Source organism: Eleutherodactylus coqui, chromosome 11 (assembly GCF_035609145.1).
Source record: "Eleutherodactylus coqui strain aEleCoq1 chromosome 11, aEleCoq1.hap1, whole genome shotgun sequence".
Lineage (NCBI taxonomy): Eukaryota > Metazoa > Chordata > Amphibia > Anura > Eleutherodactylidae > Eleutherodactylus > Eleutherodactylus coqui.
Genome location: NC_089847.1, coordinates 26,061,064 through 26,074,985, shown reverse-complemented (window position 1 = coordinate 26,074,985; position 13,922 = coordinate 26,061,064). Strand labels below are relative to the sequence as shown.

At 48.8% G+C, this 13,922-nt stretch overlaps 1 protein-coding gene across 1 annotated transcript in view; it reads right to left on the bottom strand.

The window, feature by feature from the left end:
- DYNC1LI2 (dynein cytoplasmic 1 light intermediate chain 2) overlaps positions 1-13,338 on the bottom strand; it is a 31,674-nt gene extending 18,336 nt beyond the window's left edge. The window contains exons 1-4 of the mRNA XM_066583136.1: positions 13,211-13,338; positions 7,114-7,187; positions 6,521-6,637; positions 3,914-4,144 (exon numbers count right to left, since the gene is read on the bottom strand). Of these exons, the coding sequence (XP_066439233.1) occupies positions 3,914-4,144; positions 6,521-6,637; positions 7,114-7,187; positions 13,211-13,290 (502 nt within the window). The 5' untranslated portion in view covers positions 13,291-13,338. The remainder of the gene's footprint in view (positions 1-3,913; positions 4,145-6,520; positions 6,638-7,113; positions 7,188-13,210) is intronic.
- Positions 13,339-13,922: the final 584 nt, after the last annotated feature.

The following is a 13,922-nucleotide window of genomic DNA, read 5'->3' as shown; positions in this document are numbered from 1 at the left end:
ACCCCTTTAAGAAAGAAATCCATTTCCTTGTTAAAAGCAGAAACTTATCAGAAACCGTATAAGTTTGTATGACGGCGATCGCACTGAGCCAGAGAACAAAGGTCATGTGATTTTTACTGCACTGTGAACGTTGTGCCCCCCCCCCCCCCCCCACCAAAAAGAATAAGAGAGATGGCACAATTGCGTTTTTCATTTCTCCCTACTTAAGTTTTTAAAGTTTTTCCGTCCATTATACGGTGCATTAAAAAAAATTACATGTCCCTCAAAAAACAGGCCTTCCTACCGCCATGTCAGTGGAGGAATATAAGAAGCTATGGCTCTTGGAAGTCAGGGGTGAAAGAAAAGAAGAAAAAAAAAAAAAAAAGTAAAGCACAAAAAATCCTGCAGAAACTTGAATTATCCCGGCAAACAATCTCCTGTCCTCAAATATCAGAGGCCAAAAATAAGTGGCTTCAGACAAGAACTGCAGGAAGGAAGCAGCAGATTCCACCAGTTTCCAGAACGCTGCTCCCATCTCCAGCAGCCAAGTCCCAAGTAAGGGAGCTGAAATGGGCAGCGCTCTCCAACCTGGGGGATGCTGCAGAGGTTGCTGGGAGTTGTAGTGCTGCACGCTCTTGACGGCCACGGATTGCACTCCCCCAGTCTTCCTGTACAAGTGTGCAGCTAGAGGGAGATATTCTGCAGATGGAAGCCATCTGAGCCATATGCTGCCCGCTGGAATGTTCCTGCTCTACGGATCAAAACGGCGTCAGCCGAGCGACATCCGGCTCAGTGCAAACATGTGTGAGAGAGGCGCCCGGCGTGTGAACAGCAGATGAAGCCTCCGCCACTCCCAAGCACAGTGGCAGGACCGTCAGCGTCTTAAAGGGACACCAACCCACAGAAAGTACTGTGATTCTGGAAGCTTCTGTCGGATCATCAGAAATACTTTACCGCACATATCAGATAGCGGGCGGCCTGCCATGCGTGTTACTACAATAGTAATGGGGTGTCCAGTAATCAGTAGGGTCAAGGCAGGTAAAATCCATCCCATGTGGTCGAGAGGCCCAATAGAGTGAATAAAACTTGCCAACTGTCAGCTGGTAATGAAGAACACGGGGACATAGAAACCTTACTTCTGCTTATGGGAAGTTGCAGGACAACGAATACCCCTAGCGGTCAGAGCCGTCGTCACCCAACTTTCCTACACATGAATGGCAAGTTGCTTAGGTATGCATATATAAAAGAGGAAGGATCATTGCATGGCCAAGCAAATTTATCATCCTGAAGTCCAAGGGATGTGTGGGTGGCCATATTGATTGTCAACCAGCCGGTGGGTTGTCAATGGGTCGTTCTCACCTTAGACATTGATCTCATATCCATAAGATACGGCATTAATTGTCTGACAGAATGTGGGACGTCTGAAGGACATTAATAAAAGCTTTTATGCCTGATCTTCGGTGTAAAAAGTTGCAAATTATTGCGCAAGTCCCATTTGCAACATTTTAGCTTTTTGCGCCAGTCTCGACACTTTTCTGAAAAGTTGGCAGGGCTGCCCAGGACCGATAGAGTTATAATTTACACCAGAAGCTGACAGGAGTTATGCCAGAAACCTACGTCATGTCAGACCCGGCGTACATTTGCATGTTGGTGTTGAGATGCACCCAACGGAGAGAGCTGGGTACAGTCACATCTATCTCCTCAGTTATTCTCCACCTGGATACGGAGGCCGTCTACTCAGGGGTACCCAAATTCTAAACAGAGGTGCAGGTCGCTGAGGTAGGAAATGTCTGATGCACACTGTATTAGCATGCCTCATTATTTTAAGGCCGGCCTCACACAGGCGAGTAAAATCATGCGGGACGCACAAATATGAACCCCCATACTTTTGAATGAGGTCATACACACGAGTGATGCTTTCTTGCATGGCACCGCGATGGTATGAGGCAAACAAATTGCGGCATGTTCCATCTTAGAGTGTGCCCTTGCATCGCAGCGCCCTTGTTTTCAATGCAGATGGCAGCATCGCTCCCCATGCGATGTGATGTCTCCCATTGAAAACTATCAGCGGTGGAGGATGGCTTCTTCCCCGAAGTGTTACAGCATAAAACACTTGATATCATCAGGGAATTCACATGATGGGGAGCGCGATATGATCAGAGCAGCATGTAGTGTTATGGCCCTTTAGACTACTGATGCATGCTAGGACAGTGTGCAGGAAGTAGTCAGAAGTGGTTCGGCCATCTTTGTTTCTCCATACCCGGGGAAAGTTCGCTTTAATGCACCTTACAGATTTGACCACCACCACCTTGGCGCTGTTGGCGACACTAGACAACCTAAAACAACTCATCGCTGCCGCAATGTAATCAATAACGGAAAATATGTTGGGACGCATCTGGGCAGAACTAGACTACTAACGTAACACTTACCGTGTCACCAACGACGCCAAACATCTGTATAAGCGTACTTTACCACTGAACGATTATCACTGCATCGCAGGAATCTGACCGATAATCGGCGTAAGCGCCTGCACAATCTGACCGCTCAATGAGAATTCAATCAATGTTCGGATCATGGAGGCATAGAAGAAAAAAAAAAATATATAAAAATAAAAAGCAATCAGCTGCCCGTCAACAGGTAGCCTCTTGTTTACTGTGAACGGATCAGAATGATCTGCGGCCCGCTCCGCCTCCATTCACTGAGCGATGATCGTTCCCAGGAGCGCTCCTCACTGAGACGGCTGTCACTCCGTGTAGAAGGGCCCTAGATCAGCTTTACTTCTGCAGCACTCTTTATACCCTTCTGTAGTTCAGCTTCGGTCAGAAAGAAAAATATCAGGTTCCACCGAAAAGGAAAAAGTGAAGAGGAATATTTCCAGCGGTAACTTTACCTCCTTTTGTAAGTGGCAGAGGAAACGTTCCCGCTGGTACAGAGGGTCTCCCACTAATGCCGCGGCTCACGACTCTATTCTATGGGAACAAAACCCAACAAGCACTGATTTAGATCCGGCCGGCCGTGAGGACAATGAGCCCCTTATACTGGTCTAATGTCTGGTTATCGATATCCCCCATTAACGACCCTTCCCTTATAATGGAGAAAGTAGCTAAAAGGAGATTTGCAGAACAGCGCCTCAAAACTCAACAACCTCCGAGTGCTTCCACACAATAAGGCTTTGTGCAAAGTTGCACTGACTATGCTGCCGCTTCTGCTCGTTCCAATTTTTGGGCGGTGGCAGTAGAGCACCTACCTACTTCATCCCCTATATGCAAGTCCTACGAGCGACAGTTCTCACTCGGCTTCTATACTAACATTACACACGTGTCCACTGGCTTCAAAATTAAAGTGACCCTCGGTCCTGAACAAACCAAACCGCGCCACTTCTCTAAGTACCCGACACACTGAGAGCTGGTAGTCTAAGACTACACAGTGCTTGATTGGCCAGTGGTGTATAAAGCGTCTTGCACACTATCAGATAGACAGGGAAGTAGCGGGGCCATCTTGGAATGCAGTTTCCTTAATGAAAGCTAAACCAGGGAAGGCTGGGAGCAGCGGGACCCATCGTGACGAGCTAGACACTGCGTGACCCACTACAAGGGTCTAACTATAAAAGGGAAGAAACCTCATTTTCTGTAGCGCCAGAGTTTTTTGTGAACTCGTTTATTAAAGCCAAGGTACATCTTTGTTTGTAAGACCTCCTTGGAAAGGGTGGGCCACGGAAAAGTAGCCCGGCTCCGATCCTAGCCCCACACTCTGAAAGAGGCTACAGCCCCTTGCATCCTGTCAGGTGACGTCACGTCTGTTCTAACACTTGGGTAAGAAAGATTTGGAAAAGAAAAATCCACTGCGGCAAAAAAAAAACAAAGTATTGCCAGAAGTGGGATACCTTTCCATGGCCCAACCTGTATACAGTCTGCACCCTTGCCGTGACACTTACTCTTCTGTTCCAGATCTCTCATCACCTCGGGGGGAATCTTCAGTTTATCTATGTGCTCTCGTAAGACGCTGGCCCACTTCAGCAGCGATTCTTTTATCGTCCACGGCCTGGACATGTCTCCCACGAACACAGCCAACGTGTCGCCGATCGTGTCCGCAGACAGGGCAAATTTTAAAAGGCCTTTGTGGTACAAGTCTCCATCCAGGATCCAAACGTTGCAGCGCGTCAGATCTGTAGGCAAGATGCATAAAGCCATTACTCTTCAGTTATGGGCCTGGTGCTCGGAAATAGAAGTGCCTTACTTAGAGGTGTAAATCACTGCATTTGCATTTCCTCCGCACCGACAGACAGCGGAACATGTATATATCGCCATGTTTACACAGAAATTAGCTCATGTGCCTGGCAGCCAAGCAATGAGCAGGATCCCACAGTAAAAGCGCTCATTGTTTTTGGACAATATCGAGCATAATTTGTCACGCAGCTGCCGCTTGGCACCGATGACTGCCGTAAATAGCTGGCAACGAGCTGCCGAGAGACGGCAAGCCACGTAGAGCGAGCTGCAAATAGTCTGGCTCGCTAAAATAGAACCTGATGCTTCTAGATTATGCAAATGATCGTCTGCGCATACAAATAGAAGCGTCTGCAATAATAGCAGCAGAGTAAGGAAAACACTACACACAAACCGCAAAAGATACGCGCAAAAGAAAGCAAATAGCGTCTCTTCCTTTTGCCGTTCAGCTTCGCAGTTCATAAGATATCAAAGTACTGACAGATGGGAACTATTCAGGACATTTCAGTCACACCTAGAAAGGCAATAGGGCATTTACTTATTTTTTTTAAAGGGCTACATTAACATAAAACTATGTAACCTTTAAGGTTGTTCTTTGCCCCCGGTATCCTACAAATCTAATGACTTCGAGTGATGTAATGTAAAATGAAGACATCAGCTAACAAGTAATGTAGGACGTCACTATGAAGGAAGATGGGCTTAGTGCCAGCAATGCCAATCCCAGTTGACTGGCCCTGGTCCAAAGTATCACACAATGTGTGAACAAGGTGTAGTTTATATTCCACTCCTATTAAAGAGGGTAAAGCTGTGCACAGATCCCAGGCTTCGCGTACACAGCCTATAGTCACACATTGGGTCCCGATGGCCGTGGGAACCCCATGTGTTGTCTTATAGGGCCCTCTGTACCCCTAGAGAAGTGTTTATAACACACAGGATGTGCGAGCCGTATAGATTGGCCATTGCTCATTATTACAAAAATACTAGATCTTAAAAATTAACACACTGTAAAGCAGCGGTCATCAACATGTAGTTCAGGACATACTGGGAGTTAAGTTCCTGTTACACAGCCCAATTATCGAACATGAACGTTCATCTGCACATTAGCTGTATAAAAGATCAAGATGAACAAGTGTATTAACGACCAATCGTCATCATACTGCAAGTCCCCCCCGAAAAGAAAAACAAAACACAAGCGCTGACCGACATGCTCATTTTGGGTCAGCGGTAGAGATGAGCGAGTATACTCGCTAAAGGCAATTGCTCGAGCGAGCATTGCCTTTAGCGAGTACCTGCCTGCTCGAGACAAAAGGGTTGGGTGCCGGCGGCGGGCAGGGAGCTGCGGGGGGAGAGCGGGGCGGAACAGAGGGGAGATCTCTCTCTCCCCCCGCTCCCTGCCGCTACTCACCGCTCCCCCGCGCCGGCACCCGAACCTTTTGTCTCGAGCAGGCAGGTACTCGCTAAAGGCAATGCTCGCTCGAGCAATTGCCTTTAGCGAGTATACTCGCTCATCTCTAGTCAGCGGTCATTAGCTGCAGTCCACCTCTGTAGAAGCGTAGGCGATGCATACTTACTAGGGGTGGGATGAAATTAATAGGGAAGCATTACTTCTCTCTTTTGAAAACCCTCAAGCGCATTTTTGGAAGAATGAGCACAGCGGCAAACAACGGAACAATTTACAAGTTCTTAAAAAGAACCTGTCAGCGCACGGTAGTGACAAGTACACCGATGACCGTGATTGGTCTGCTGTGTGTATCTGTGCTGGAGTTCGGAAGAAACTTGCATTTTAATACGGTAGTAGCAGCCACACGGAAGTAGTCCTAGATATTCATGAGCTTTAGGCTAGCTCCTTCCGCTCCACCCTCTGATCACTGATTGATTGCAGTCTGCTTATGACTGACAGTTAACGCTCTATGCACAATCAGTTGACTGGAGGGCGAGCGCAACTGGCAGCAGCTTGGGAATATTAAAGATTAGTCCTGTGTCTGGTTGGTACTAATAAAACGCAAGTTGGTCCCAAACTAATACCCAGATACATCACTGTAACCAGCAGGCCCGTCACTACAAGATGGTGACAGATTCCCTTTAACACCTGTAACATGGTTTCTGTTATAAATGGAAACGCCAGCGCAGTTGCATAATGCACGCCGGCAGCAACCACTGCCTTATAATGGGATCCGTTGAGTTTGGCACGGTGTCCATCATTTTGATGAGAAGAACCACCATGCATGAAGCATTATTCATCCCGTCAAAAAGAAGTGGCCGGTGAATTTGGTAGGGAGTTTATTGCTCCTTTCAATCTTTAGTGGCTTATTACCCACCATCTCTGTCTTCATCATGAATGCTCAGATACAAATATTCCAGGCCTCGGCCTTTCTTGTTATGATCAGCTCCTTGCAACTTTGCCATAAGTGTCGTCTTTCCTGATCCATCTTCCCCTGCAGAGACCAAAGAAGTCAGTTACATGCAAGCCAATGAATGAAAATATATATATATAATACAACTTCCTAATTTGTAACTTTGATAGACTTCTATACGTAGAGTTGTCCATGTGTGGCCATCTCTTTCCAGTCAATCTCGAGCTGGATGTAGCGACTGGTGGGCTCCTTTATACGGTATACCATTAAAGGGGTATGCCGGACAATTACTATTGCTGAACCATCCTTAGGACCAAAGTCTTCTATTACAGTTACAGCTCTGACCAGCAATGCGGATGTGCGGCCTGAGGCCGGAGAATCAGCTAGTAGATGAGGATCCTGAGCTGCGGACCCCACCCATCAATGTCCGGAATACACCTTTAATTAATGATCTCCTATCAATATGGATGCTGGAATTACTGAGCATACACATCCATACTCAACGGGTCAAACATTGCTGATATATATAGTAATCAGGAGTACTGGACACAACTCACCAAACACCAGGATGTTCTTCCCAGAGGGGAGCTTATTCCGTGCCCTGGTGGAGACATCGCTGAGAATGGACGTCCTACACAAAAGACAAGAAGATGAATTAGTTCACTATAAGTGGAAGTGAAACACAAGAAGAATAGCGGATATTTTATTTTCGTCAGCACTGAGCCTCCTTTATGGTTTCCGAATCCTCCCTGGATATACTGTAACCTGCTGGTTCTTAATGCTGAAATTGTATTCCTTTAAAGAGGGGAGGGGGGGGTGAATAGAAGGTCATATTTTATTAATCAGCACAGCTATATCCGCAGTGCATCTCGCTGCTCCGCTACTGATGCATAATAACGCCTCGTTGTGCTTTAACCTCTGCATTAAAGCCGAAGTGTTTACCACTACCCTAGAGTATGCCACCACTTTAGGGAAACTTCTCCAACTGCCCAAGGATTTACTAACTCCTAAGGAGTAGATACTACAGCTGTGGGCAACTAGAGAGGTGTCCCTACAGTGATTACTGTATGACTGGTGGGGCGCCCACTGATCCGGAGATGGAAAGGACCACAGAGCTGCTCTAACATTGAATCACTTTCTAAGCTCTCCCCTGCAGAGCATCACTCCTGGCAGATGAGCCGACTCTACCGGTCATAAACTGCAGGCATATCCTAGCAAGATGGCATCAGTGTGCGAGATGGAAAGAACTACTAATGCATCACTGGCAGCCCAATCACAAGGACCATCTTACGGTCCCATCATGAGTGGCTGACCAGTGGAGGGGCCGGGGCCTACAAACTGGGATATGCTTGAGATGCTCTCAACTAGTGGCTCTCTGGAGTTCCAGCCACACATCCTACGGATGAGACGACCCCTCTGACAGACTATGATCAGGAGTTTCCATTTTAACCCAAAAGTTAAAAGTTTTGCACAGGCGACTGCTCAGCCAATCACAGGCATCAGGGGCACATGACCGCTGCAGCCTCTTCTGGGATTGGAGGAGCTGGCGCACATACACATACATCTGATTGGTAAGTTTAGGACCCCTAACCATTTCCTATCCTGGCCCACACTGCCTCCAATTCAGCTGTACAAGGTGGCCGCATTAAAGGGGTTTACCATGGAAATACTATTGATGATCTAGCCTGATGATAGTGATTCTGAGGATAGGTCATCAATAGTATTTCCACAGAAAACTCCTTTAAGAGAAGAGCGCTGCAGGCCTCGCCATGCCGCTTCTGTATCTCCCATAGAAGTCAATGGTAATTACACAAACTGCGTATCACAGTGAACTATGCTGTTTGCTTAAAGGGGTATTTTAGTAAAGGGGGGCTGTTTTCAAGTTTTCGCCTAATTAATGGATGGGTGAAAATTGATAGATCACTGCGGTTCCAACCACAGGACCCCCACTGATCATGAGAAAGGGGTCTGGTTTGCCTGCATCTGGTTAGAGTATTGCTGCTCCAACGGGAGTGAATAGCCAGCCGGCCAGGCATACATGGTACAGCTCCATTCATTCTGCGATGCAGAAGTGAATGGAGGTGGGGAAAACGGACCCCTGTTCTCATGATCTGTGGGGGTCTCCGTGTTCGGGACCCCACTGATCAGCTAGCTATTTCCTATCCCATGCGGCGGGGATAACTCTTTGTACACTTAACTGCACTTCTATGGGAGTTACAGAAACAGCCTAGCTCGGGCCGCTCAGCTGCTTCCATAGCCCGGCCACCTCGGACAGCGATGTTCTTCTCCCGGCCACGTTTGGCGGGGATGGGGAACCCCTTTAAGTCAAAAAGAAAGAAAAAAAAAAACTTTATATAATTACATGAGTCGCCCGGCATCTTACAGGGGCTGCCAGTACAAGTCACAAAGTTTGTCACCCAACTTTCCCAAAATTGCTGCGAGAAGAGCCTGGCGACAACTCCGTGGGAGCTCGGTAGTTACCCAGCTTTCCTAGACACAGATAGATCTATGTAACAGCTGGGAAGAAGTGTTGCCGATGTCAGCGATGCGGCGGGCGGAGGACGCCACGGGTTACTCACAGGCTATAATGCAGCAGCTTCACAAGCAGGGTGTGCCGCTCCCCGAGGCGGGGAACCATTACAGCAAAACATCCCACAACGCAGGCCTGGAAATGCATTAATGAAGCCGGTAAGTGCTGAAGAGCTGCAGCAGCGCGGCCAAGAATGTACAAGTCTAAAACCTTCCCAGAAACGACCCATTTAACAGGGGAACTTAGATATGGATGACCCATTATCCTCAGGACAGCTCTTCGATATCAGATCGGTGGGGTCTGCTGCGCAGGACCCTCACCAACCAGCTGCCACTTCACTACAAACCAGGCAGGTAGGACGCCGTACATTTCATAGTGGCTGTGGTTGGTATTGCAGCTCAAATCCTATTCACTTGAATGGGACTGAGCGGCTTTTAGGTCATGTGACCAAGAACATGACATCGTAAACCCGGGAAGAGGCCGCAGTGCTGGCCTGAGGGCCGCCACTTCTTCCGTCAGTTAATCGGCGGGGGTCCCAAATGGCAGACTCCAATAATCTGATATAGATGAACTTTCCTAGGGATACATCATCAGCTTTACTGCGTGCCCAGGAAAAGAACGGACTTTTGTTAAATCTGTGTTCCTCAGTTATTCCTCCTGGAAATGTATGAAAAGACATCTGGGTACTAGGAATCCTTTGTATCAATAGTAGATGTCCCTGCACACTGACCATGTCCCATAAGTGCTGCCAGTATCAGATGGTATAGGGGCACACTACTAATGCTGTTTACATTTCCAGGAGGAACAACAGAACCATGTAGAGTTTTAAGGCCATTCTCTCACACACATCGCTCTTTACCGTGATCAGTGCGGCGTCCCGAGCGCCGTGGTACAACGCTCCCATTGATTGTAATGGGGCTTCTCAGACCTGCGCTCGAACGAAACGTTTGTAACGCCGCCATTTTCAAACGCTGTCTGTTCTATTTTTCTATCTACAAGTCCACCCAGCTTTCCTAGAACTCTGTAAAGCTAGTTATGCAGGTACTGGGAGCCTTGCCATATAAGGCTGGTAGGAACTGACACGGCGGCTGTTGGCCAGCACCCAGCTTGTCCCAGAAACAGACAGAACTTCTGACCGAGTCCATTAAGAGGCTTTTTACTGTCCGCCTGTCAGAGTTTATCCATAGAGATGACCTCAGGCTGCAGCGATCCCGACGGCCGGGACACAACAACCCGACACCCAGGAAGTGTCCCGCCGGTGATGACAAGCTGATGGGAGAGGTACGGCCGCCGTGACGCAGCGCACATCCTGCAGGATTGGAAGGGGACCAACAACTTACTAATAAACCTCCACCTGGAACTGTAACGCTCGTGTCCGTACGCTAGACAATCATATGCGAGGCGTGCGTCCGGTTTGTATGTCTGTGTGTCATTCGTTTCTTTTCCTTATGGAGACGGGGGGGGGGGGGGGGGGGTTGCGGGAGGGGGAGGAGGAAAAGGAGGCTCAATTTTGTTCTAGTATATCTTAGCAATGATCATGGAAAACGGAATGCGGACGGTCGTCTTCCTTCTGCGCTTTTTTTTTTGGGGGGGGGGGGGCATCCATTGACTTGAACACGCAACTGACATCTGGAAAAAAAAAAAAACCCCGCCGCGTAGGACATGCTGTGATTTTATTTTTTTACATGGACCATCAGTCCAAATTAAAAAAAAAAAAATGCTCCAAAAAAACGGATGTCTGCATTGGCTGTACCGGATCAGTCCGCGATCGTGTTTTACTCACGTAGGAATGGCGTATCCCTGCGTATTGTCGCGTTTTAACTCGCGAATGTACAACGTATTTACGCATGCTGTCCTGCGCCGGTTCCCTGGTTTCTCCTCCCCCCCCCCATTTATTACGTCTCCTAACAATAAGTGTAAAAACCGCCGTACATCCGCAGTGTAATTACGTATGCGCCACATTTTGAACGCACCCATACAGCGGTTACACGTGTAATAAACGGTAAAACCGAACAAGCTGTGTTCTTCTTTAACACGTTACGTACGCTCTGGTTATACGCAAGTGGGAGCGGAACGGCGAGAATCAATGCACTGTCACCATTTATTGCGTAATTCGCAATGCACAGACGCCCGTGTGGGCGCGGCCGACGGCCTAAAGCTGCCGCTTCCACAATACTAATCTCATCCGTCTTCAGTCTCTTGTTCTCCGTTTACATTTCATTTCCCCATTTACTTTCTAAAAGGAAATAAACCTCTGCAACGTGGAAACCATCAGCAGGCAGGCGGCCGCTGACCGAGATCACTAGGGTCCTATTGTTAAATTTAGGTCTCATGTACCAGGAAGAGCTGAGCGTGAGGCGGAGCTACACTTAGGGGGCGGAGCCGCACTTACCCAGAATCCTATCTTCAGATGTGATAAAAGCAAGACTAAGAGATACAATAACGTCTGGCAGCAGCTTCCTGATGGTTTCCAGTTAGTAACTGTTTTTTTTTCTATTCTATAAAGATAAAGGGCAAAAAAGGAAAAACAAAAAAAAAAACCCCCCGTTGGATTTTACATTTTCTGACCGTTTCGCCTGCGCCACGCGTTCCCCACTTCAGTCCCCAACAACGGTCTCCATCAGGGACCGACACGCGTATGTATGTATATAAAATTTGTCCCATTGGTGATTGGTTGGGATCCGACTGCTGGGACCCCCACTGATCCATAGAAAGGGGTCCGGTTGCTCCGTGAGTCAGGCGCGCCGCCCCTACATTCTATGACAGCGCCGGCTCATCCGCCTCAGCGATCTCCAGCGCTTTGGTTGAAGTAAATGGAGCAGCAGCGGCGACCTCCACCCAGGGCCAGACCGGATCAGGGGGGTCTGGGCGGGCGGACCCCCACCGATCAGAACGTTATCCTCTACCCTGTTGGTGGAGAGAACGTTATCGCTTCACACAATCTTTTTAAAGGGATGTCCCACATAAAGGGAGTATCTAGACTTTTACTATTGAGGTCTCATGAATAGTTGATCGCGGTCCGCAGAATCCCTGGTCTTGCTATGAGGGTGGTCATCAGCGATAGAAGCAGATAGCGCTGTTAACCTTGCAGTGGCCTGGTTTGGTACTGCAGGCACAGATAACTTTTATGACAGCCGTGTCAACAATACCAAATTGGGCCACCGCAACACGGACAGCGCTATTGGCTTACAGCATCATCCATTCTGATCAGTGGAGACCCCGAGCTGTGAACCCCCACGATCAACTAGGGGTATGGTAACCCCATTAATGACACAGATGCCCGATAGCGGGGGAGGGGGTCCTGCGATCATCCCAACTTGGGCACCCCGTGTTTGTCGCATATGCATGATTCCGCACTTCTCACTTCTATGCGACGGAGCACGCCGGTCGAGCACAACTACCGCCGCTCCATCCGTACGGCGAACTGCGCAGACATCAGGACCGCCACCAACCAGACATTACCCGTATCGCGAGGATCAACGTCCTCAACAGGAGACCCCCTTTATATCCCCAGCGTCGCTGCAACATAGTGTAGAGAGCCCCCCACTCCCATGATGCTCTGCTGCGGGGCATTCTGGGAGTTGTAGTTCTGCAGCGCCAGGAGATCGCAGCTGAGCAGCCAAAACACATTATGCCAACCCTGCGAGCGTTCAGACGCCGCCATTACCGCAGCATTAACCCTTAATACAGCTGCGCCATTTTATTAAACGAGATTTCTGTAAGGCGATCCGATTATTGCAGTCGCCGCCATCGCTATAAACGGCCTTCGTAGAAATCACCGCCATAAGTACGAACGAACGGCACTGCAGAACGTTATGGTCAAAAATCGCGGCGATGTCGGAGGGAAGGCGCCATTTATATCGCATCCGAGGAAGAAAAACACAGTAGAGCGCAAAAGCGACATCCTACAAGCGAGCCGGCGTGCGATAACTCAGCGGACTACAAGTCCCAGGATGCCATGACAACAACAACCCCCAGCATGCACTGCTGCAGACCCCTCCAGCTTGTTGACAGCTGCCCTCCCCCACTGAGCCCCTTCCCCATTATCAGCTGCCGCCATGATGATGCCGGACAGCGCCCGGCTCAGCAGCCTCCCCTCACGGCCCCCGGAGCTCCGTCCTCACCACAGACTCTGCCCCTCGTCCTCTTCGCCCCCCGGTGCCTCCCCCCGGTCAGCGCCCAGCAGCTTCCTCTCCGCCGCCATCTTGCCACTGCGGCCACCACAAAGAATGACATCACCTGGTGTTCTCGGAGGACCCACCTATGAGGTGTCCACGGAGGTGCCTGAGGCGAGACGAGAGATTTCTGCTCCAGTAATCACATAAAGGGGCACGACACGAAACTAGAAACTCTGGAAGATCTTATTCTGTGTGACGGCTAAAACTAGGGAGACGTATTGGTAGAGTCTAGCGTCAGGCAATAATTGGGGCAGCTTCAACGTCTGGGTCCTGAGGACAGGGCGTGAGGCGATGACTGGAGGAACCGCCCTTATCCGTACGCTGCCATCTGCTGTTGGGAAGGCGGTATTACAAGTAGTAACGTAATTCTTATTATACTACGTCAGTGGTTAACAAAGTCGACTAATTAAGGTCAGTTTTGCAGATATTTGGATTGTTATGCTAGAAAATTCACCAGCAGATACAAATGACAAGATATAACGAAAGCTTTGTGAGAAAATACAGTTGAAAATGGCGTTAAAGCGCAGGCTGTCCACATTCGCTGTCGGCGCATGTCGAACGCCGAATACATTTTGACGCGGAACCTAAAGGCTTATCATCGCTATTAACCATTTAAGGTCCTGAATCCGTGACATGTACCTATATGGCATTTTGTGCG